Below are 23,975 nucleotides of genomic sequence, written 5' to 3' on the forward strand. Positions count from 1 at the left end.
CCCAGCTGCTTAACTACCAGCCTTCCCCCTCATGCCTGCTGTTTACACTTCATTTGCCAGTTTTAGTTTTGGTAGCAAACATGGTGAAGATAAAATATTACTCCCCAGCCCCCTGGCAGGGCGTTGAGGAGGCGGGTGTTGAACACTGCAGGATCGCGCCCGGGCTGCCATTGTACTTCTGTCATTCCTCCACCCAGGCTCCTCACAAATCCTGGCAGAATTAACCATCTCAGGCTTGCCAAACAGCATTTACGCCCCGGCCCCAAAAGCGTTTAAGATCTTAACTCGGCAGCTACTATTTAAACTGTTGGAGGGCACTTACTTACCTTGCCAGCGTCACCTCCTGCAGCACCCCTAGACCTGAGACAACGCACGTTTCTTCCTCCTCCCGCCCACAGAAAACCCCCTTTTCCCACGTAGGATTTCAGTCAAACATCACAGCCTTCTTTCTGCCTGCAGCTTTTGTGCCGAACCTCGGCAGACGTGAATAGCTCATATAAACTTCAAGCACAAAAGACTTTGTTTCCTAGGTAACTTCCCCCCCCAAAAAATTCGTCGCATGCATGCAAAAAAACCAACCCTTGCACACACGCACGGATGCATGGACACACACACACACACACACACATACACACACACACACACACACACACACAGGCTGCATTTGTTGCCAGTCCCTCCCCTGGATGGCAATGAGGTACTGGACAAAGCAGGCAAAGTGACCCTGGCTGCCAGAGCTCCTCCTCTCCAAACAGTGGCATCACCACAGGACCAGAGAATAAATACCCACTGTCATGATGGCATTGCCTGAATAATTTCTTACCATACATTAAAAAAAAAAAAAGAAAAAAAAAAAGAAAAGGAGCAGTTTGGCAAAAACAGCACAAGAGAATGAAATGCAGTCACTAATGCTACTGAGTCTGTCCCGATTCAGGCCTTCTAAAAGTGGCGATAGGAGGAGGTGGCCCTTGTGGCCATAAGCCCCTGAAACCCATACAAGGTTAAAAATGAAAGAAGGGGGGAAGAAAGAAAACGTTATTATTGTGTCTTACTGACATGAGAAAAACAGAAAAGGCTTCTTTTAGCGCAGCAAAGTTAGTAAGTGAAAAGCAAGCAAGAGGAAGGGTTAGGATCTGTCAGGGAGCAGAGTGAGACAGGACTGTTAATTAAGGATTGCTTGTTTTTCCAGTACCTTTCTACTCCAGGGGGTCATGTGGCAACACTCAATTGGGGAGGGCGAGCGGGTGCTGTTAAACTATAAACGTGAAATGTGAAAAAACAAAACAACAACAAATAAAAAAACAAACACAAAAATAATTTCAAATTAAAAACATACTCAAGACATTTCTGGTAAAAGCACATCATTTCTGTCTGGATAAATTAGCATCAGAGGCAAAACAAGCTGAGATTTCCTCCCTGTTTCCTACAGGTGGGTTTGTTCCCCAGAACAGATCACTTCTCTGTGAAATGCAGCTCAAGCAACTGTGCCCATAGAGTGGTTTGGATCCCTGTGAAGTCTGTGCTGATTTTGCCTACTCAGACTAAAGAAAACTGCAGTGAAATTGGTTTAAATTCCTTGTACGGACATGCTTAAATTGTCCCAAGAATGTCTTGTATTGATTTGATAACTCAAACTGTGTACTGCCTGGAGCTGAAGCAGTGCAGGGTACATATCCAATTACATTATAAATGATCTATTTCATAATATAAGGGAAATGTTTTTGCACGATGGTTGTAAGCAATGGATATAAATAATGCTGGTCCTGAGGGTGACTTATCAAATACATTGATTGTTAAGGTTTTCTGACGTTATCATTACATCTCTAAGATTGCAATCATTGTGTCAGGGTGACAATGGCAAATTGGCTTTTTGTTACTTTTTATAATGCTTGAAAGGACAAACAGTGATGCCCACAACACCCTGGGGTTCACTGAATCTCTGAACCTCCAAAATCCTCTTCTGGCAGAAACTCTATTGCGATGTCCTGTTTTCACAACCAAGGCATGAACGATGACTTCTTTGAAATAGGAAATAAGAAAAAAAAGGGGGGATTAAGAAAACAGGTCTGTTGATCACACTGGAAAGCTCTAGCACATATTTCTCATTGGGGTTTATTATATCCACTTGCATTAGTTAGCAGACTTGTCAAATAAAAGCCTTTGAACATTTTTCTTCTCAGTCATTATCAGCACCACTGCGATAGATGAACCACAAACGTCAGTAAAAAAAGACTGCATTTTATGGTCCTCCTGTCAAAAAAAAAAAAAAAAAAGCTGTGGTGAGTCTCAAAAGACCAAATTCTCTGTCTTGTCCGACTCTCCTCCTAGACACCTCCTGCTTTGCCCTGGCTCCTTGTGCAGGACTGAAACCATGGGAAGCCTCCAGATGAGCTGCCCATAAGCCTCACTGGAGAGATGAGTGTGGAAATCAGAAGATGACTGCTGCCAGTTAACATTTCCAGCAGCTTAGTTTATACCCAGGTCAGTGCAAACAGTTCTTCTAAGCTGGGAAAAGTCCTTATCACAGGAAAACCACCACTGCTCATGAAACAAAGGCTATGGAGATACTGAATGCATCAACCAGTTCAGCCTACTCTTTAGGTACCCAAGGATGATTTCAGTCTGGGTCCTCAGGTTGATTTTCCTGTCACCTGCCTTGAGCAGATTGACTGCAGTTAATGTGATCAGGATTTGAACTGAAATTCGGCTTCCCCATGGAAGGTATTAGAGGATCTCTGGGGAGGGTCCAAACAGTGGGAGACAAATGCTGCTGAGGTGACAAGAGTTCAGGAGATTAAAATCTTTGCAATATCCCACAAAGGCCTATTTATGATGGTCCTAGTCAGTGCACAAGGAGAAGAGCATGTGAGGGATTTTCCACCCCAAGTTCCAAGCATGGCTACATGTAGAAGGCATTCAGGGCCAAACCTCCCCAGGAAAAACAGTGGGACCTTGACTTTAGCCTAGGAGAGAAACAGCCAACACAAGCAATTTCTGGCTATCCATTTGTCTGCCCTCTTGGTGCAGGGCTTTCCTCCCTCTCCCACATGCCGCTCTGCCTGCTGCCTCCAAGAAGCACCCATCCAGTTACATGTACCCCCAGGCACCATTTTATATGCCAAAGTCTCAGGTCCCTGTTTGAGCATGGCAGGACAAACTTCCTAGGTAGGTTCCTACCATGAAGAGACAGGACAAGAACGGAGGTGATCAGGAAAATTTCAGCTCCTGCTGTCACACTGCTGCTCCTGAAAAAGCCACTGCTACCTCACCAAAGGGTCTCAAGTTGACCTACTGCCCATTCCTGTGTGATGCCAATGGTGGGGCAGCCAAGGAATGCTGGGGTACAGCAGTAGACTCAGCATTTCGACATCTCCACACTGGGGAAGGGAGAGAGCTGCCATTCCCCAAATTTTCTCATTCACTCAGAAGACAAGAATATCTCTAAATGTCCTGAGTAAACACATAATTAAGCAAGAAATTATTATTATATACCCAAAGCTGTTCTGGTCTGATGGGCAAATCTGCAGCTAGGCAGTTTTCAAATTGAATTTTTTTTGTGTGGGTGTGCTTGGCAAACAGCAATGGTGATAATCAATCTGTTAAATACGAAGCTAGAATACTTTAAATAGGCATTTTTCTTTAATGGGCAAAGTTTGCTTTGAAACCAAACTGGTGAGTAATTGCTCAAATAGGGATTTATTCTGCAATCACTGACAAATGTGAGGATCTTTATTTTCTGAGCTACCCCATCAACTTCACTTGCAGAGGTTTCTGTGCACTACAACAAAAAAGTCACACGTCCGTGTCTGACCTAGTCAATAAGGCTTCCCCTATAGAGAAAGCAGCATTGTTGCAGAGCAATTCAGCTCTCCTTCATTCAGCATTTAACTCTGGGTGAGATCAAGCACCTCTAAACACTCTTCCCACTAATTTTAGGAAGAGCTTAGTGTTACTTGCAGGTACAGTAACAAGGCAAAAATGTCAGTTCAGCCCCTCTTCTGTTTTCCATCACCCAGTGCCTTGAGTTGCCACTGTTGTTTGGGATCTTCAAGATTTAAGGGAAGACTAGTGCAAGAAGTATCAGCTTCATTAAAGGCATATACCTAGTCTGCCTTACCCATAGTGACAGCGTTACAGGAGATACCTGGGCTTTCACAGTTAGTGCACAGGGCATACTGAACACAGTGCAATGGCAGAAGGAAAAACATAAACCCAAGAATAAAGAACTAGTTTTTCTCCAGGTAATTAAAGTTGCCTTGAGAACGCTAAAGCCTTCTCAAGAGCATTTATCCTCAACATGTTTGTCAAATTTAGGCATGGCTGAGTTGACTCCTTACCCCTCAGCTGTGTTTGATCATGTAGGCAAGCTGTTGCCTCAGAGGAAATCTGCGTGGCTAAGTCCCAGCCCCCAGCAGCATAGGGCCAGTGCCAACACAGCCTTGATGAGGGCAGGAGATGGCTAGCAGCACAGCATTATTATCCAAAGGATTATTTTTGACTCCTGCTGCCTAAAATTTGTAGCTAATGAAAAGCATAACAGATCAATGTTATTTCTGACTTCAGGCCTCTATAGCACCAGGTGGGGGAAACCTCCTTCCCAGGATGACGTTATGAATAAAGTGGGTGATATTCACCCAAGCAGAGCATCTGCATTTAGCTTCAGCCTCTGAAAGCTTCATATATGGTCCATTTTCAGCAGCGAACAGAACATACATACAGGATGCTTTTACATTATGTGGCAAAAATAATATGTATGTATTAATAGTACCTCCTGACTTCTTGTTTGAAAGCAATCATACATGTACTGGAAAGGTAACATGTAGAATAAGTGTGAGCTAGTGTTTAATCCCACATTCATGAGTTGAGTACTGACTGCTTCTGCGGCCCTGGGTGAAACCTCTGTGTCTTCCTTTCTCTGCCTGTAAAACTGAGAGCTTGCTGCTTCATTAACTCACATGAGTTACGGAAAATGGTATTGATTTACACATTGGAAAAATTAAACATCTGGGAAAAGGAGAAGAAATACTAATAAAAAGTTAGGAGCTTTCCAGTGTTTTTAGAGCACAGTTGACTATTTGACTATTTAATTAGGAAGTAACATTTGTACCTATACAGCAGTTTTCTTATCCAGTCAACTGATGCTGAAAAGAAGATAATGGGAATATTTCTGACCATGTTATTTCTGCTGTAAAACACAATCCTGCTCACCTGCCTGCTCCCAATGTTTACGTTTCCATATGTTTAATTCTGCTCAAGTTTTTGTTATATCTGCTTGTGGGTGTTTTCTCTTTTGGAGCATCACAAATGCGATCTGTTAAAGTACTGACAATCCTTTAATGATTAATGTACTGCTCCAATGTTTTGACAAGGTAAAGACAAAATGAAGATGTATTTTCTGACAGAAGTCATACCACACATGGCACTCCATCAGACAAAGGTACAAAACAATCATCCCACAATACAGGGTATTTGGTATTAGGCTCATGGCACAAACAGTGCAATACATACATATATATTAATTCATTCTAATGGATAATGCCAGGAAGGTCTTATTTCAAACAGCTACAGGCAGGACTTGCACACAGAAAGTGCAGAGGCCATCTTGTGCCTTAACTCAGTTATTTTATTTGAGGCTTTGTGTGTGTCTTCAGCATGAAACTATGAAAGTCCGTACATTCAGTTGTGCTTCCCTTTACTGTACAAAGCACCCTAAAGCAGACCACAGAGAATATTTTTTAACTGGCATGGAGTGAAATAAAATTACCCAATGCATTATTTTCTCTTCACATTTGCTCTAGCTGAGGTCTCAGGGACAGGCAAAGCCTGGCTGGAAAACAGCCTCCTCCTTCTTGTCGCTTAAGATTTCTGCTCAGATTATAATTGTGAGAAAAACTGACGCTGAACTTTGTGCAATTGTGAGTGTGAATTTCCAAATATTGAGTTCCTTGCTTCATCTCCCTTGTTTTATTGTAACAGCTGTGCCATGAGAGGTTTGAGAAAGTGCGGTCCCATGACATTCTGAACTTGAGCACTTGAGATTTTGGAGCCTGGCCAGACGGACTTGGGAAAAAAAGAGAAAATAAAAAACTATTTACAAAATGAAAGAGAAGGCTGAAATGCAGTTAGAATGACACAGCATCTTCACACTCAGCAACTGGCCTCAGCAGTGCTACAGGCAGGGTTGTCATGGGAACACATGTAAGGAACATTTCCCTCATTTTATCAAGTCCATAACTTCCCCATGCTCTCCTCAGATTATCTGAGGTTTGTTTCATTTTATCGTGGGTTGTTTTTTTTTTCCATTGGCAAAAATGCCTGAATGGATGATACTCATGAATGTGTTTGGTTGTATGGTTCTTTTGTGTACAGAGTGACTATGTATGCCAGAGTTTTTCAGATTTAAAAATCAATGACTCAGATGGATAGGAAAGTAAAATCATGTCTGCAAAACCAGGAGGAGTATGGAGAAAGGGAACGTGGAAGCAATGCTTACTGCTTCTCACAGTCTAAGAACTGGAAGTGAGGCATCAGGTTTGAAACAAACAAACGGTACATTTTCCTACAGATTTTAAAATTGTTACAGGATGCTGTTGAGTCCAAAGGTGTAAATTTGCTAAAAAAAAAAAAAAAAAAAAAAAGAAAAAGTAGATTAAGCAAGTCTCAAAATCAGGGCAGACAGGTTCCTTGGTGGTTATTATTCTGTATTTGATCTCTGTCTCAGGAGCTCTGCTCTGTGACCAATTTCTGTATGAAACTGGAAGGATATGAAACATGGGACGATAAACTGTATAAACCATACCCTTTTGTTATACTACTTCCTGAAGGATCCCTTCTAGCCTCTGGGCTAAGTGGACCTTTCATCAGACAAATCAGGGCAATTCCTGTAACAAGAGTAGACTATAAAGCTAACTTCAAACTTGTCTTCGCTGGGACACAAAACATCCTATATCATTTCTAGTTCTCTACTTCTTCTCCATGAAAAAATGGTCTTGTGATGGAACAGTTTAAAATGTTCCTCCAGACCCATTTATACTGGCATTAGGCACTTTGTGCTTGAATTCATTTGGTCTTTCTTGGAATTTATGGGACTTTGGCATCTTCTTCCTTGTAAAGATAGAAGTGCATAAAATGAATCTTTATCTCTTGTGGTTGGTTTTCTCTAGCACAATAGACAAGATCTTTGGAAAAGCTCATAGCCACCTAATTGGTAGCAATGAAAACAGCTGCCAAAAGGCACAAATACGGAAGCTTTGGCTGGCCTTAGGCACAGGTGACCTGTTTTTCAGTAGCTTTCAGTAGTGACAGTTCTCACAGATCACACAGTGGCAATCTGAACATTTTTCAAAATCAAGCCATTTATTTCAGTGCCTTAATGTATGCTTTTAACTTAGTCAGTTTGGAAAAGTCAGATCCTGTAACTTTTAAAAATTTCCCAGCTTCTCATTGAGCCCTTTCCCAATTTAAAAGAAACAATCCCTTCCCTAATTCGTAAGAAACACAGAAAGGGGCTTTTACTGTTGTTTAGTACTGCTTTCACCAGCACATTCCCAATGCATCAGAAAAGTGGAATACATGCTGGACTACTATGCCATGAATAAAAATTACTGTAGAATTTAACATCTTTAGCTCATTTATGAATGCAACAGGACTGGAATCAGATATCAAACATTACCAACAGTCCCTGAAGTAGATATGCATTTGCAGATGTCAAAAAGCTTAAGCCAAAAAGGGCAAGCTAGCCAATAACAGCATTCTCAACTTTCTCTCGTAATGGTATTATTAAGTCATGAAGGTTTGCACCACATCAATTAGCTGTTCATTGTTGCAGTGCCCTGTCAAAATCTCTTATTAACCTTCTGCCAGACAGAGCATTCATGTGCACCTTCATTGTACCTTATTTTCTCTGATTTTTAAGAGTTGCCCCACGCACAAGGAGTGCTCTCAGAAACAGGTCAAAGCCTTTTGAAGTACCCTGGCCTTGGTGTATTTGCAATTACCAAAGCAAAATATTGCCAGATGCCTTGAAATCAATAGGACTTCAGCCTCCAGCAGCTACTTTTTCCTTAGGGGAACACTGAATCTGGTCAGCTTCCAAGAAAAGGTCCAATATGGGTAGCACAAAGCTTAAGATTATTCTTCTTGAAAAGAAAAAGGTAAACTTGCAGATAAAGCCAAGACATCTGCATTCAGCATGACTTAATTTTGCCAACTAATACAGGACTCAGAGGGTTGCTCACTATTTATTATTATTTTGTGCTCTACAGATGGAAGTAATGTCTAAAACACACTGGTTGTTTTCCAAACACAACAAAGATTCAGGCCTTTCACCACTGAGTATGCAACTTCAAAAGGCATGCCTTGTTCCCTATCTGATACTAAGAGAACTTTGTGTCCAATATACTGTCCAAACTATCATCTGTAACTCGTTCTGATCCACAAGACATGGGGTCACATCTCCTCTACCTTTCAGTGACCCTACAACAGCACTTAGCTTTGATGATGACTTAGGAAGAAAAAACAGGTAAGGCTGTTTCTCCTTTCTGTCTTCCAGTTCTTTTCTGTGCTTTTCTATCCCTTAACATCACGATATCTTCCTTCAGTTGAATCTTAAGTTCTGCAAAGTTTATCAGTTCAAAGACTGCAGTGATGGTGATGGTTTCCTTGAAATGATGCAGATAAGCAGCCAAAAAGCCAGAATAGTCAAATTAATCAAAACATTACCATGCATTCATGCTTTCAAAAGAGAAACAAAATTCTTCTTATGGACTGGCTAGCTGACATTTTGGTCCCTGGACAAGTGCTTTCCACTGTGACACATTTACCACTACAGGATTACAAATGGTTAATATAATGGATTAGGATAAATATACTTGCATTTTTAAGCTAAGTAAGTGCGATTCATAGCTACATACTTAAAATGTGCCCATAGGGGTAGCATCTCTGTAGATGCCAATATCCGTGTAACTGCAGATGCAGGACAGATGCATGAGGGCTGGCATTAAGACTTGACTTAAAAGTCAAATCCAGGTCTGACCTGTGGAGTTTAAACTGGTTTGAGGAATGCAATGGCTACTATGGCACTTTCATAGGTCAAATGCTCAGAGCCACAGAGGTACCGAATTCCTGAACCAGTGAGAATTATGGACCCAGTCAGAGTTAAATTTGTGGATCTGCTGCATTTCCTTTAATGATGATAAGCACCATATTGTCCACCACAATTTGATTTCAAAATAGTGCAGCAGTGGCAAGTCAGCACAGACATACAGGACATACAAGACCAGCTCTTCAGCTGGAGCTCCCACTTGGCTGGCTACAAGGAGATATGTGACATGAAGCATCTGAAAAAAAAATGTATGGAGATGGATAGTGTAGAACAGTACTGTTGCCCATATACACATGGGAAGTGATGTTCCTTGTAGCTGAAGAAGTGCTGCTGAGGCTATCTGCACACGTGAGCCTCAAGGCAGCACTCAAAGACCTTGAGTTCTTGGCTCCTGGCAATGCTAATGCTAAGGCTGAAATTACAGCACTTTCTGAAATTACAGGAGGGTTCTGGAAGTGCTACCTGAAGCAGGAGAGAAGAATGTGAATCACTGTGAGGAGAAGTGTGAGAATGTGCTGGCCAAAGGAGAAATATAAGAGGCTTTTTCAATGGAAATGTCCATCCTGGTGTTGGCTGCTGTATGCTGTAACCTTTGTTATGCTGCCAACAGTCAGCTGTGCTGTACCTGCACAGGCTTGGGTAGGGGCACTTGTGAAGCACTCTCTGGCACATTTAGGTCCCATAATGCTAATAATGTGTTTGTGTGTGATAGCTGTAGTGAAAGACTTACTGGTAGCAAGTGTCGGTCCTTTATCGCTTGCCTCTTTTGACTGCAGATTGCAGGGAAGGGAGGAAAGGGGGGAGCCACCACAGCAATGGGGCCTTGCACTTTTTGCTCTCTCTTATCACCTCGGCTTCGGTGTTCTGTTTTGGGTGAGAAAGGAGACATGAGTCTTTCTGACCATTAAAACCATATAAACAGCACAACAAAGACACAAACAGGACGTGGACTTAGAAGATGAAAGTCCTGTTCTTCCACGCTGACCAGTATCTATGATCCCTGTTGCAACCAAAGGGGGCAACCACTTATTGGACATCCAAGCCCCCATAAGAATAATGTTCATATAACACACCCCTGCGTGTGCACTGGAGCTGAATTGTCCCCAGATGGGATTTATACACTTTTTCCCAAGTGACAAAGGAGCTACCTTCTAGGCACTTGGGACCCAAGCCCTGGTTCCCAATGGGAACCTGCAGCTCCTGGTGCCTTAAAACATCAAGATGTAGTAATGCTTGCACTCTACCCGTATAAAATACACTCCTCTGAGGGGAAAGAAGGAAACACAGCCCTAGGTAGGGTCTCCTTCCCCGGCTGTAGGGCAGCGCTGGGTCCTGAGAATTAGCTGGAGATTGTGAAGTTGTTACGGCGGCAGCTCTGTGTCCCAGCATGAAGGAGATCACCCTGGAAAAGTCAAAATGTCTCTTGGCCCACAGAAGCTTTCCTTCACCGTGGGCTTACAACATGCAGCCCTTTTCCAGCATGAGTCCCAGGTCTCTGAAACCTTCCAAGTGAACGGGAGAATGATCATGGACTTCCCATCTCTAACTTTAACTGACAGATAATTACTGTTTGCAAGGAGTGCTGCTGGAAGGAGATGACAGATTTCCCGGATGAACATAGCTATGATCCAGCCAACCATGTTTGCTGTTTTCTAATCTAATCTTTAGTTTTAATTCTGTATAAACAGAGAATTAAATTCTGATAGAAAAAATAACTGAGACACAATGAAAGCTTGTAGGGGAAATTTCAGATTAGATTTTCACTCCAGTACATGCATTTATTCGCAAAATAAGATAAATCAGGATGCGACAAGCTTCCTGCACAGCTGCCGTTAAACGTGGAGGATGGGAAACTGCCAAAACTGAGATTTGTAACCTTAAAGTGGTGAGGCATTTTCTGACAATTGCCTTCCCGTGCTGCTGTCAGGATTGCTCCTGCCCACAAGGTGGCAGGCAGAGATCAGCCTGGTCCTGGGACAACTGCAAAGCAGAGCCGCTGAAGAGCAGAAAAGCCAACTTCTGCTCTACTGTAACACTACTGTCATTGCAATTCAGCTGTATCGCTCTCTGCAGTGCTATGAAGATGTACTGCACCCACAATGTGTTCCTGAGCTAAAATCTGCGGAGAGGGTCAAATGTAGTAATTAATTGGAATATTTTATCCAGCTAGCAGATGGTTTGCAGATCCAAGTAATCGATTATTATTATAACCTGGTAACAATAATAAATGAGCAAGGCAATGATAGCTGTTGGATAGCAAAACACTTCCAACACAGGATGCTGCTGCTGAACATTTTGAGGGTGACCTGCGTGGATTTTCTCCTTTGTTATGGCACAGAAGAAAGGCTTGTTTGCTTACTTTAACTAGCTTCCTGGTAAGGATTTTCCCTTGGTTGGGTTCCCAATGAAAACTGACCTTTCCCCATCTTTTACCTTCCCTATAGTGTGCTGCTGTAGGACCATTTACACCTAGCAAATTCTCTTCATGGCAGGGATCCAGGAGCCTCGTTATGACCTCGATTGCTTCTGCTTCCTTCCTGTGTGACATGATTTGGTTTTGAGGCTACAGGTCTCCAGTCTGTTCGGCAACATCAGGAGGTGTTCCCTGGACTGGGGAGGGGACATCTGCCTGACCCTTCCAAGTTGTTCAGGGCTTCACCTGGCTTTCAGCTGCCACCCTTTAAGGATGCAGGTCTCCCCTAGTGCACACAACTTAGTCTCTGTGCAGACTCTGTAATACCATGGGGCTCCAGTTTCAGCCCTTGGGAAGCTAAATCTTATCTGTCCTGGAGCTGAGACATTGTTTAACGTCTGTTTAGTGAAGGGAGATAAGATGGCTTTATTGAAACACTCAGTACCTCCATCCTTTTGGGGTCAGTGCATGAATTTGGTCACATGATTACACTTCCATAGGAAACATAAACCAAGAATGTAAAATAGAAAAGCAGAAAGTCCTTTTCAGCTCTCCTCTAGTAATCATAAACAAGCTGAAGAGGGCAAAAGCCTTTTTTACTGCTAGAGTTACATCTTCAGCTTTATTTCTTAGACTGAGTACCTCAATCTCAGTGGACATCAGTGCCCACAGCCGAGTGGCTGTGCCTGAGCACCCTGCTGCTGCCTGGAGGGGGCTGTGGAGAGGTGTCACGAGCGTGGAGCCAGAATGTGTGCAAGCACCTACCTCTGCGCAAGGCCCGCAGATGCTGCTTGGCGTGGTGGTGCAGCTCCTCCACGCAAGGTGGTCTGGTGGAGGGGAGGAAGATGTTTCTTTGCTGATGCCAAGGTGCTCGGTAATAGACACTCAGTTTGCTCTCTGCATCCAGGTTGGAGACAGCTGTAGGATATAAATGGAGTGCAAGGTAAGGCTCCTAGCCTCTCTTACATCAAACTAGCTAAAAGGCAAAGGCTCTTGCTTAGAACAGCATTGCCAAGAACAAGCACTGGGGATGTTACAGCACCTCTCCTCCCACCAAATGACTCTGACCATTATCTTCTCTGTGTTTCCACACCACATTACACAACTCAGCATTTAGACAATGTGCTTTTGCCAATCTGCTAATGGCTCTATTGAGGCAAGGAGGTGCAATGGTACTGTATTGGTCTTAAATATATGGACTAAAGGGATAGTATTTTTATAGATAGCAAAATGAAAGCACAAAGAAGCTATGCAACCTTCCAACAGTGACATTTTGAGCAAGGGCAGAGGGAGGAATGGGTCTTTCATTTACCGATTCTCCTGCCAATATGCTCTTTCACTACATCATGTTGCACATGACTGATTTCTGACACAGGTTGCTAGCTCATTCTCTTCCAGCATGTAATGATTGAGATTAACTGCCCGCCATGCTGAGCGACTTTAACTGTCACTTATCAAAAGATGTTGCCTTAATAGACAGGGACTTGTAAAGGACAGGAACACTTCAACTCTACAGAGAAATCCCAGAAGTCTGCCTCTGAAAGTTACATGAACCAAGTCCACTAAAAGTTTGAGAGAATTTCTCAGGAGAGATGTGTCCAACCTCAGCGTGCGCAGTAGTTAGCTTTCCAAGCACCAAAGCAGGAGAGGAGGATCATACCAGCACTATTCCCTAGCAAGATGCACGGAGCAGGCTTGTCCCATCTGTGCAGTCCTCCTAATGCAGCACAGTGGGAGGCCATGCCAAAGGAAGGGGTTTGCAGCAGGATGTCCACAGCAGTATGTTGTCTCCAGCCAAGGAGCTATCACATTTTGGGGCTCTCATATATTTTCCACGCTTTCACACTCTCCGACCTGCAGGAGCAGTTGCCATTTTTCAACGAGGAGTCAGCGCAACCTGCAGAGAGCTGCCCTCTGTTGGAGATGCTTTACTCTAATGCAAAACAACATTCACTTGGGCTGAAGGCATACCAGTGCTTTGTATAGAGAAAGAAACTGGGAAAGTACAGTAGGAGAAGAGGAAGGAGGAAGCAGACACAAGAGGAGATACCTAGGAACCATGCTGCCATGTGCGGCATGCTGACAGATTTTATCCGTTTCTTTGCTGAAAAAAACCCAACACTGTTCACAAAACTTTGTGGGTGTCATGATGGAAGTAGTGGTATAATACGGTGATAGACCTGTGGAAAATCAGGGACTCAGGGCACCATCAAAGGGACTCTGAGCTCTGTGTCCAGTTGACAGCCTTGCCTTGCTGCTCAGTGGATTTTTGCAGGTGAGGTTTCACTCAGTTTAGAGCATGTTTGCAGTGCTGCTCCCTGCAACTGGTCATGGCGTTACCGCAAGGAAAGGCACCAGGGTGAAGAAAAAAACTATTGCAAGTGCAGGGGAGTTGTAGGGTGTTTGTTCATCAAGAGGATTTACTGATTAAATTACTGACATTGTAATAGCATTATGTTGCCAAATCACAAGCAGAGCTTTTGGCGGCTTGTCTGTCTCACAACTGCATTAGGTGAATATTTCACTAGCGCTATAACTATTTTACAGACTGGGTACTGAGACACAAAGCAACTTGCCCCGATCCTGTTCTGCGCCACACTGCCTCCTTGGAAGCACAGGACAAAAATCTGTGATAGTAATGATACTGCACCCATTCTTTCTGTCACTGAGGATATGTGATATTCATGATCACAAATTGTACCCTGGAGGCTAATGAAACAGCAGACACAAGCAGTTCCTTCCTACTTCCAGAAAAAAAATCTGTCTAGACTGAAGCTCCAGTAGCTGCCTTTGACAGAGCTCAGTGAGTGAGTGGAAAGTTTTACCTACTCATGAAATGTTCAGGCATTTCATTGGACTAGAATAGATTTCCCTGCAAAATTTAACTGGTAGGAAGATCTTCTGGCTTTGGCAGCAGTGTTTTACAAATAAGAGTAGGAGTTGGGTTAATGTGCTTGGTGTAAGACTTAAAAAGGAAGCCAAACTAATACAATTCTGCTACGCCCTTGCTGTTGTAGACACACATTGCTGTTTGAAGATAAAATAACATGACCTCTTAGCCATCCAACAAGACTCCCTTAGCCAGCAAACCTGGCAGAGCTGTGCGTAGTGCTGTACCAGTAGAAAAATAAAGCACAAATACATTGCTTATCTTCAAATGATAGGGCACTAAGAAGCTTACAGTACCCTGTGCCATGGCTCCAGCCAGCGTGCATCCATATCTTTTTGCCTTTCCCTGCAGGAGCTCTGATTTGCCGTGTCAGGGAATATGCCCCACTGACACCAAGAAAGCAGAAATGTTGCAGAATACACACTGAACTGATCAGTCCTTTAAAATACTTTAAAGCTGGAGTAGACTTTCCGGGAGGTTCAGAATAGAAACTTAAAGAGCTGGCAAAAGTTCTGTGAGGGGATGAATGTTCTCAGCCTGCAGTGGGAGAGAAGCTCAGAGGGAGGGAGAAGCACTGAGTAGGGCAAAGGACAATGCTAGCCTAAGGCCAAGTAAGTATAAACTCACCATGAATGCAATTAGGCTGGATGCTTGAAGAACAGCATCCCAACCTCATAGCAGCAAAGCTGTAGAAAAACCTCCTGGAAAGGGGAAGAAGGGGGAAAAAGCTACCCAGTAAGCGGGAGAGCCTGCACCCTTTCAGAAGGGGATTACCAGACGTGATTGGCTACTGAAAGAGGGACCTGCTCCCATTTCAGTCCCTGCACACTGTCCTTTGCACTTGTCCTTCCATATCCTTTACATACTGCCTATGCTCCTGCAACAGCATCTTGCCTGGCCCTCGCTGTTTGGGCATGGGCCCTGGGGAGCTGGGCACCATTGCTGAGAGCTGAAGCCAGAGGCTACAACTAAAAAGCTTCCACTAAAAGATAAAAGCCAACCCTGTGGTAGGGTAATTCAGCAGTCAAAGACCACTGGGCTGAGATCTAGAAGACCTGTGCAGTCAAAGATTTGCCACATGTTTCTGCTAAGAGCCTGGGTTAAATATTAACACTCCCTATGCCTCCATTCTGTAAAATAGGGATAAAGTATCTCTCTCAGCCAGCACTTCTTTTTACTCAGTCTTTTACACTGCAGGCTGTTTTTACAATGCTGAGCCTGTGCATGGCTGTAGCCCCTGAGCATCATTATAATACACATAATAAATAAAGCAATACAGAAACTGTAAAGCCAGTCTTTAAATCATTAACAGCTGGACACCACAGTGAATGAGAAAAAAAGCCTGTACAGGTACAGGGAATGCTGCATTTCAGGCATCAGATATAGATTGCTAATGTATTTTTAGTGGGTGCTTTGATCAATTGAGAATATACAAGTGAATCATATAAACTATCATGTTCATTTCATTCCTGAGTTAAAGTAATTGTGTGGGGTTTTTTTTTGTCTTGTGGGATGACAAAATGACAAAAGACCATTTAAATGGATTCTCCATTACATTCTGTGTATCCATTAACTTTGGCTGGTTTCCTGACAACCAATGTCAAACAGACACACACTAATGGCTATTCTCATGAGAAGATTTTTGAAGGTTTCCAAATAGCTGTTTTATCAATGTTGATCATATTTATCATTTATAGACCCTTCTCAGCTTCACATCCTCTCATTCACTCTCCCTCCCTCCTTCAGCAAAGCAGAAAAAAGATTCTGCCGTAGCAGAGCTGGATGCTTGAAGGTTGTGCGGCTTTAGTGCACTCAGGCGTGGTTGTTCTAATAATAACGCCACAAAGGCCAAGCAAGAAAGATTTCTGCTCTATTTATTTGATAGATCCAGGGGTTTCCCCCCCCTCCAACTCCGTCTGCTTCTCGAGACACTTCCCTCCCCCTCTCCAGCTCCTTCTGTTTCTCAGCTTCTTATTAGTTCTTTCTGTATTATAATTGCCATCAGGTGCTGGGGCAGGGAGATGGGGAGGGATGTGTAGGGTAGGTAGGTGTGTGGGGGGGGATATAATTTCCTATGTTTCGCGGTTCAAAGAGAAAATACAATTTGGCATAAACTGTGAAAAAGTGTGCAGCCTGGAGGGGATTTGAGTGGCAAGCAAAGAAGGTGCCTACATGCTGAGGGACAGAGCCCAGAGCTGTCACACCCTGAGCTCCTGCTCAAGCAAACCCAAACCTGCAGCTGTTGAATCCTCAATAAAGTATCTGAATTCCAAAAGACAAATAAACAAAATTACAAAGGATCAGACTAGCAAATAAGCCCATTCCAGGGCCCAATTACTCTTATGAGAGGCTCTAATGACAGAGGCCCTTTGCAGGAGCTGCAAAGAGCTGGGGGCTGCACACCCAGCAAATCTCCACCACTCCTCCCTGCATGGGTGTGGGATGCTCTTGAAGGCTGCCGTGGCCAGCAGAACCATACCAGGCCCTTCTTGGGAAGCCCTTCTGTTCCACTGTCAAGGTGGCTGGCCTGTCATTTTAGCAAATCATATTTTGTTCCAGGCATTTCAGGTAAAAATGGAGATATTTTTCTTGTGATTCAATGTTGTAAGAAAGCTGTACGTTCACCCAGATTTGCATAAATAGGCATATACCAGCCGCCGAGTTCAACCTGGTCGAACTTCCATACCTCCTGCTCAGGTCAGCAGTGAGTTACTGCCTGCTAAATTCATGTGAAAATATCACAAGAGAATTAATTTTGAGAAAGACCAGATTATCTCAAAGACTGGCAACACATCCAACTTTATCATGCATTTTAGTGCATAAATGTTTCATTGAGGCAAGTGCTGAGTCTGATGTGAATTTTATTTATAGCCCTGGATGTCTCTAATGTATGCTTCCCCCAAGTACTCGTGTACCCTGTAACACCCAGGGGGCTTAAGCCTACAAGGCTGGTAAAAATCTACAGTCACTTCTCTGCTGTACATGTCCCACATGCATCAGCAAGCTCAGTACTTTCCAAGCAGCTCCCTCTGCAGCTGTTGCTTCACAGTGATGGCACAGAGGGTGCTAGGGCTTACTCAGCAGGGACACAGGAGCCTGGAGGTGGGACAACTGCTGTTTTCTACAGTCCTGCTTCCTCCCAGCCACGTATGCACCCAGACATTTCCCTCCATTTTTTACCTATTTGCCAATGGCAAACCTCACCAACTGGAACCACAAATAGCTGCTTGGATGATCTACCTTCCTGTCCCATCTTTATTAAAGGATTGAAAAATGCCCATGCAAAGAGAGTGTGTTGGCGAGGCTGCTGTTCCTTGCAAATAAGGCACCTGGCTCTTCATCATTTCCATCACTCAGCTAAGCAATGGCAACCTCACCATAATTTCACCAGCTACCTACAGTGACTAACACCTACAAGCATGGACATGCGCACAATTTCCCTCACACCTCTAGAAGAAAAGTACCAAATGACTGGAGCCAGAAATTCAGACATACCCTGGTGCCCTCGAGAGCCCTGTTCACCCTGGCAGGGCCAAGATGCCCTTTCCCCACCAAGGGGAAGAAATAACTTCTGTCCATGTCAGCACCAGAGCAACACCTGAGAGTGGTGGCTTTCTCTTCTGAAGCCCTTTTTCCGTGGGGGACATCCAGTGATGGGAAGAGGAGAGATGCTCTGGCCTCTTGGCACAGTGGGTGCTGCTGAGGACCCTGCCTGTGCTTCCCTGTCTTCTTGTCCCCTGGGTAGCTGTGTGCAGTCCAGCTCCCCCAGGAGATGTAGAGCTGAGGCAGAACCTAGGCCTTAACAGAGCTTTCTAAGCGTGCTTCTCACATAAGACACGAAATTTGCTCCCCTTCTTGGTCACATCTTTTGTTCCTGCTTTCCTGGTGTACTCTGATGTTTGTGAGGGCACTGCTCATTGCAGACATTTCCTTTTCACACCTCACAGCACCCCCTGTCACAGGGCTGTGGGTGACTGATGCCCCGTTTTGGGTCATTTGCTTCTTGGCTACTTCTCTCTGGGAGCCCATGCTGGGAAACATGGCTTGTATTGGCTTTGAACATCACTATTTATTATTGCTATTATCACAGAAGAAACCCAAATGATTTATGAGGATTTTCTGTGCTGTGTAACTGGAGTCCAGGATGGATGTGAGGAGCCAACTCCAGTGGCACAGGCTGTGAGACATAGCTTGGGCAGCCGGTCTGGACCTGAAGCCTGGATCACCACATCTGTCCTGCCACTGGCATTCACGTGTGCAAATCAAAGCCATCATGACTGTGTCTACACAGGCTGCAGCTGCCCTCCAGACAAACAGGAGGGGAGACATGACAAAACAAGTTAAGTCTTTAGCTATGTGTGGGCAACAACATGAGCACAATTATTATTCTGCTCTGCGCTCATGGATGGACAACTTAACAAATTTTTCAAACACAAGCAAAAAGGCAGAAGCTTCACCGACAGCAGAAGCTGTTGAGAAAGACCATGATCTTTTATGCTCTTTGTGCTGTTTTATTTCTTGCCAATAAAGTGAAACTTCACACATTTCAACCTTGGTTTCTTAGCGCATCCCTGTCACATTTTCTGCCTCCCATTATGTCACACATACAAATAACAGCTATTCAGGAGAAAAATGGTCAAGTGGACAAAAAACCGTCTGTATTTGGTGTTCAGTTATCTGGAAAGATTAAAATACTGGAAACCATATGATTTGGATGTCATTTCCATGTGCAGATCCTTGAATTTTGCAATTACCTGGTATTCAGTTGACTGGCACAAAACCAGACATAATTCAAGAGGACTGGGAAGTGTATGGTTCTTATACACGTAAGAAGATTAGGTTGTTAAGCAATATGCACTTATGTGAAGAGTACCACATGCTAATCCCATTCTTGGCTTTGCTGCTTTCAGTCACTGCTGGTGGTGTTTGAACATATTTTTAACTGCTTTTTCCAACTCTGTCAGGTAAGTTACGGCTGCCAGAATGAGACTTGATATTTCAAAGTATTTCAAAGCTGTCACTGCAGGAGAGACAATAACCTCTCAGAAATACAAAGCATTTTATATGTTCAAGCCTTCATTCCTGTGACGTTTTCTCTAGCCAATGATTTCTTCCTCTTCTTTTATTCCTGTTTTATTCCTGTTTTACATGGCCTTTAAGAGTGCCCTGCAGGGCAATCATAAAAAAGACATACAACACGGGAGTCCTGCCTGGCAAGCTTGAGGTTGCCATTAGGTTGACTATCCTGCAGGAGTATTCATGTCATACTCATTTCAGTTTGTTACCATGCTCCATGAGAAATAAAAAAGCTAACTAAAAGCTAACCAAAAAGCCAGTAAAATAGTGAAGGCATAAACAGTGTTAAAGAAAAAACACAAACCAAACTATTTTAAAGTTACTGGACCTAATGGTAAGAATGGATGGTTATAGCAGGATGATATGACATCACACACACACATGTGTAACACGTTTGTGTACACACACATTAGACAGCATGTAACTGAAAGCAGTGTCTTGAGACAGCCCTTTCAATTCTGCATGCTTAATTAGTTGAAAACACTTTCAATTTGATGCACTTTCAGTACTTGTCAACACAGATTTCTTCCCATGCTGACCCTTGGCATTACTCCCACTCTCGATGTGCAGCAAGATAAAGTCTCTTATCTCTGGCAGTGTAGTGTGTGGTCTCTATATAAACACTTTGCAAGACCATTTTTAGATATCATTTGCAATTCTTTCTCTCCCTCACTGCTCCTCTATTTTTCTCCTGCATTGACTCAGCCCAAACCACTACTAAGCTTGCCCAAGTTGCTCCAGCAGGTCACCATAATGATGCTCTCCCTCTTATCAGAGAGGAGTGTTCTTTTCTGATAGCAACATCACTGTGATGTTGTTCTCAGATCAGTCACCCTGATTTCACATGCCAGCACCCAAGAACAAAGTTTTACAAAATTCATTTACTATTCTACCTGCCTTGGTAAACGCTTAACTTCAGAATGTTCCGAAAAATACACCCTCACATTCCCCAGCTTATAGACATTGTTGTGATAGGTCAAACAGTGTTTTGGGAGCAGTTTTACTGTATCTTGCGTATTCTTGTACTCCAAACATTCAATTGCCCTGCATATTTCTATCAGAACATTTACACCTAAAGTGGTCATTTTCCAGTAACAGCTGGGGATCCTCCTCACACATTGGAGCACCTATTTCCACATCAGCATCCATAATACAAACAACCTCTCTACGACTGCGAACATACAAACCACCTGTAAAAGACTGCGAACCTTGAAAAAGCATGCTGGAAGATGACTTGACACAGAATACGCTGTGTTTGCCATATAAGAAGACAAGATTCAGCTGACTTATTCCAAGTACAGCAAATATACTTCTGTTTTCCTTAAAATCTTCATAAACCACAACTTTCCATCAAAGCTCTAAGAGTTAGTCTCTATCAATCTCCCTACCATCTCCATTTGGCTCTCAGAAGTGGCATTTAGCATCAATTACACCAGCAGTGCTGTGATACATGTACCTGTCTCCTGGATGACAGGTTGAGGGCATCAACTTACTCTCTGCAGGGTGTCAGAAGGCCATCAGTAGGTGACAGCTTTTTGTTTACTGCTGACCTGTCCTTCATTCAAGCTGATAACCTTTACGAAAAAATGCCCTATATCCCCATTGCTTCATCTTATTAGCCCCTGATGTGTCTCCCAACAAGTAGCCATTGTTTTGGAAGGGTAATACATATGCTATAGTGGAAAACCACTGTGAAATGTGAAAAGCAAAACCAAATCAAAGACACAGGTTACATTTTGTACCTGGTATGAAAGTACTTGGGATGTTTTTCTGGCTCTAGTTTTACCCTCTTGCCTTCAGCAAACTGAATGGGGAAGCCAGTATCTGAGGCTGGAGGCTGCTCCCAAGTGAAAAACAAGACTGAAGAGTTTACACAGAAAATGAACAAGATGGGCCCCTCTTCTCTTCCACTGGCATCGCAAGTAGGCTGAGAAATCAAACCTCCAAAAGTCAGGAACAGCAAGCCATGTGTTAAGAGTAGAAGCGGTATCTCGTATTTCACACTTCTTCCTCCCCATCAGTCTTTTTCAGCGTGCTTGGCTAGATGCCCTGAATCCTGCATGACTTCAAGTTGAGGAAAGTAGCAATAGTTGCTTCCAATTATATTTAGTAAGTACTATGCTACTATTGCTACACGTGTTCTTTTGAATTACTCACAGACATCTGGGAGAAGACAGAAAGTCAATCATCTTGGAGGGACCAACGGCAGCTCTATTTTCTTCCCCCAGGGAAATATTCTTCCTGCTCCTGCAGCTCCATCAGTCCTTTCCTGTAGAGGGACTCAGAGACCTGGCTCTGTCTCAGGCCAGTCATTGCTCTTGAGGTCATGAATGTCTCAGGAAGCTTCCTCCCCGTAATGGTAAGCCAACGTATTTCTTGTGGCAGGCAACAAAACTCACATGCATGACTCCGCAAGGTTACTCCTGAGCCACCCTTATGGTGGCTGGGCACAGGGATGCAGTTAAAGATACAACCACTTCACTGTGTACTCCTCTGGGTCTTTTCAGGAAAATTCTTCCCCAAACTCAGTTAATACCCAAGTCCTCCATCACCAGACCTCTCAGATATTCATTTTGGCCCTGGCCTCCCAAGCATATTACTTGAAACCCAGTTTCAGATAACAGGCTGTGAATTGGGCTTGCAGAGCACCAAACCCATGAAGGGGCTCTGGGCCAGGAGAAGAGGCCTATTTAAACACTGTCAAGCAATATCCCTCTCCAGTACCACTTCTGACAAGAGTTATATGTAAAACATTAGAGCAAATAGAGCTACAAAGGTTTAGAGAGCCATGCCAAGAAGCCAGCTAGGAAGAAGTAACATGGTTTGCTGACCTGCTGAGTTTCACTTGTTGAAACAACGTTGAACACAGTCCTTTTCTGTCTTGTAAGGGCAGGGAGAGCCACCTGAAAATCAAGATTACCACTCCCTCCCCTTCTATACTTTCTCAAAGGAACTGGTTTTAATGAAGAAACCTGCTTAGGGATGGATTCTTGTTGGTCTTACAAGTCCCCTCCACCCTGCCCTGCACTGCCAAGGACATGTCCCAGCACCATTCCCCACTAGGGCTCCAGCCTCTCCCCTCCAGGCTTTTGGGGGCTTGAAATTAGCCCTTAATCTGTAAAGCAAAGATGCGTTATGGTATATGAATGGAACTGTATTGCTTACAGTACTTTCTATACACACGTATACAAAGCCACTGAAATATACTGGATTACTTTTTAAAAGGAACCCATCCAAATAGCATTTGGTAACTGGATGTCTTTGTCAGTGATATTGCATACCTAGACTGTGGGATGAATAACTTATGTCAAGATAAGTTATTTTCCCACTGTTATTATTATTTGAATAACATATTCTCAGCTTGCTCACCTTAGGCACTAATATTTTTTTCTGCAGAGTTGCACTATTTTTTTCTACTGTATTTCAGATACTTGCTTACCTAAAATGGCTCACAAGCCTCAAATGGGAAATGCTAGCTTGCAAATTTAACTGAGGGGTAAGCATTGTTACCTGTATCCCCCTGTACATCCCTGCAGAAGATGCAAACCTGTTACCATGCCAGCTATGGAGGCCCTACAAGTCATGCTAACCCACTAACCCCCACTTCGAATACAGGCATCATGCCCAATGACAACTAGCACATAAAATGCAGCATGAACACATTTACTTCTTGTAAAATGTCATAAGGTGTTAATGAAGATCATAACATAGACTATCCTTTATTGTTATGGCTAGTATGGCTTTATGAGCCAAAACCATATCCTATTGTTTGTACTCACATTTATATTGTTAAGTCACAAACTTATGCAGAAAGCCTAATTGAGTTCTGATGGGGTTTCTGAAAAACCACAACTGCTGAAGAGCTGCAGGGTTTGTCAGATGTTGCAGGGGTGTGGACCACTCTCCGTGGAGATTTGTTATCCAGAACAAAATAGCAAATAGCAAATTCTTGAGCATTTGTAACTCATCTGTGTTTGTGTGCATGTTGGACTGAGTACAAGGTGGTTTTCAACACGTTGGCTTTAGCACAGCAAATGCACAGAGTGGCAAACAATTGTTTGATTAACATCCATATAGAATCACTGCCTTTTAAGTGTGGGCAGGCATTTATTGTGACCATGTACTGAGTACTGCACATGAAGAAGAAAACTTGAAGGTGGGGTGAAATGGGTACGTTTTCACTTCAGCCAGTCAAAACCAGAATGTCAGGTGTCAACACCTACTGGTAACTATCAGAAATACCAACCCGGAATGCTGCCGACTGCAACGCTGGGCAGGAAGCCTTCAAACTCTCAATTGAAAGCAGTGATGAAAATGAAATAAAGATAAACTGCAAGAAATAAGCTGCAGGGAAAAAATCCACAGGAAAAGAAATTAAACCAGGAAACACTTTCAGGAAAGGAAAAAAGGAAAGAGGGGAGAAGGACATCATCATTAAAATGACCATGCAGAAAGTGTAAGTAAAAAATAGGGCCGTTGAGTAGCAAACAGTG

The 23,975-nt window shown here is 43.3% G+C and overlaps 1 protein-coding gene across 4 annotated transcripts in view; it reads right to left on the bottom strand.

The window, feature by feature from the left end:
* Positions 1-23,975, bottom strand: part of NHS (NHS actin remodeling regulator) — a 254,838-nt gene that overhangs the window by 14,128 nt on the left and 216,735 nt on the right. For all 4 annotated transcript variants that reach the window (XM_065677378.1, XM_065677380.1, XM_065677379.1 and 1 more), the window contains exons 2-4: positions 12,282-12,434; positions 9,834-9,967; positions 1,193-1,255 (exon numbers count right to left, since the gene is read on the bottom strand). In XM_065677378.1, the coding sequence (XP_065533450.1) occupies positions 1,193-1,255; positions 9,834-9,967; positions 12,282-12,434 (350 nt within the window). The remainder of the gene's footprint in view (positions 1-1,192; positions 1,256-9,833; positions 9,968-12,281; positions 12,435-23,975) is intronic.

The sequence above is a fragment of the Lathamus discolor genome, chromosome 4, assembly GCF_037157495.1.
Source record: "Lathamus discolor isolate bLatDis1 chromosome 4, bLatDis1.hap1, whole genome shotgun sequence".
NCBI lineage: Eukaryota > Metazoa > Chordata > Aves > Psittaciformes > Psittacidae > Lathamus > Lathamus discolor.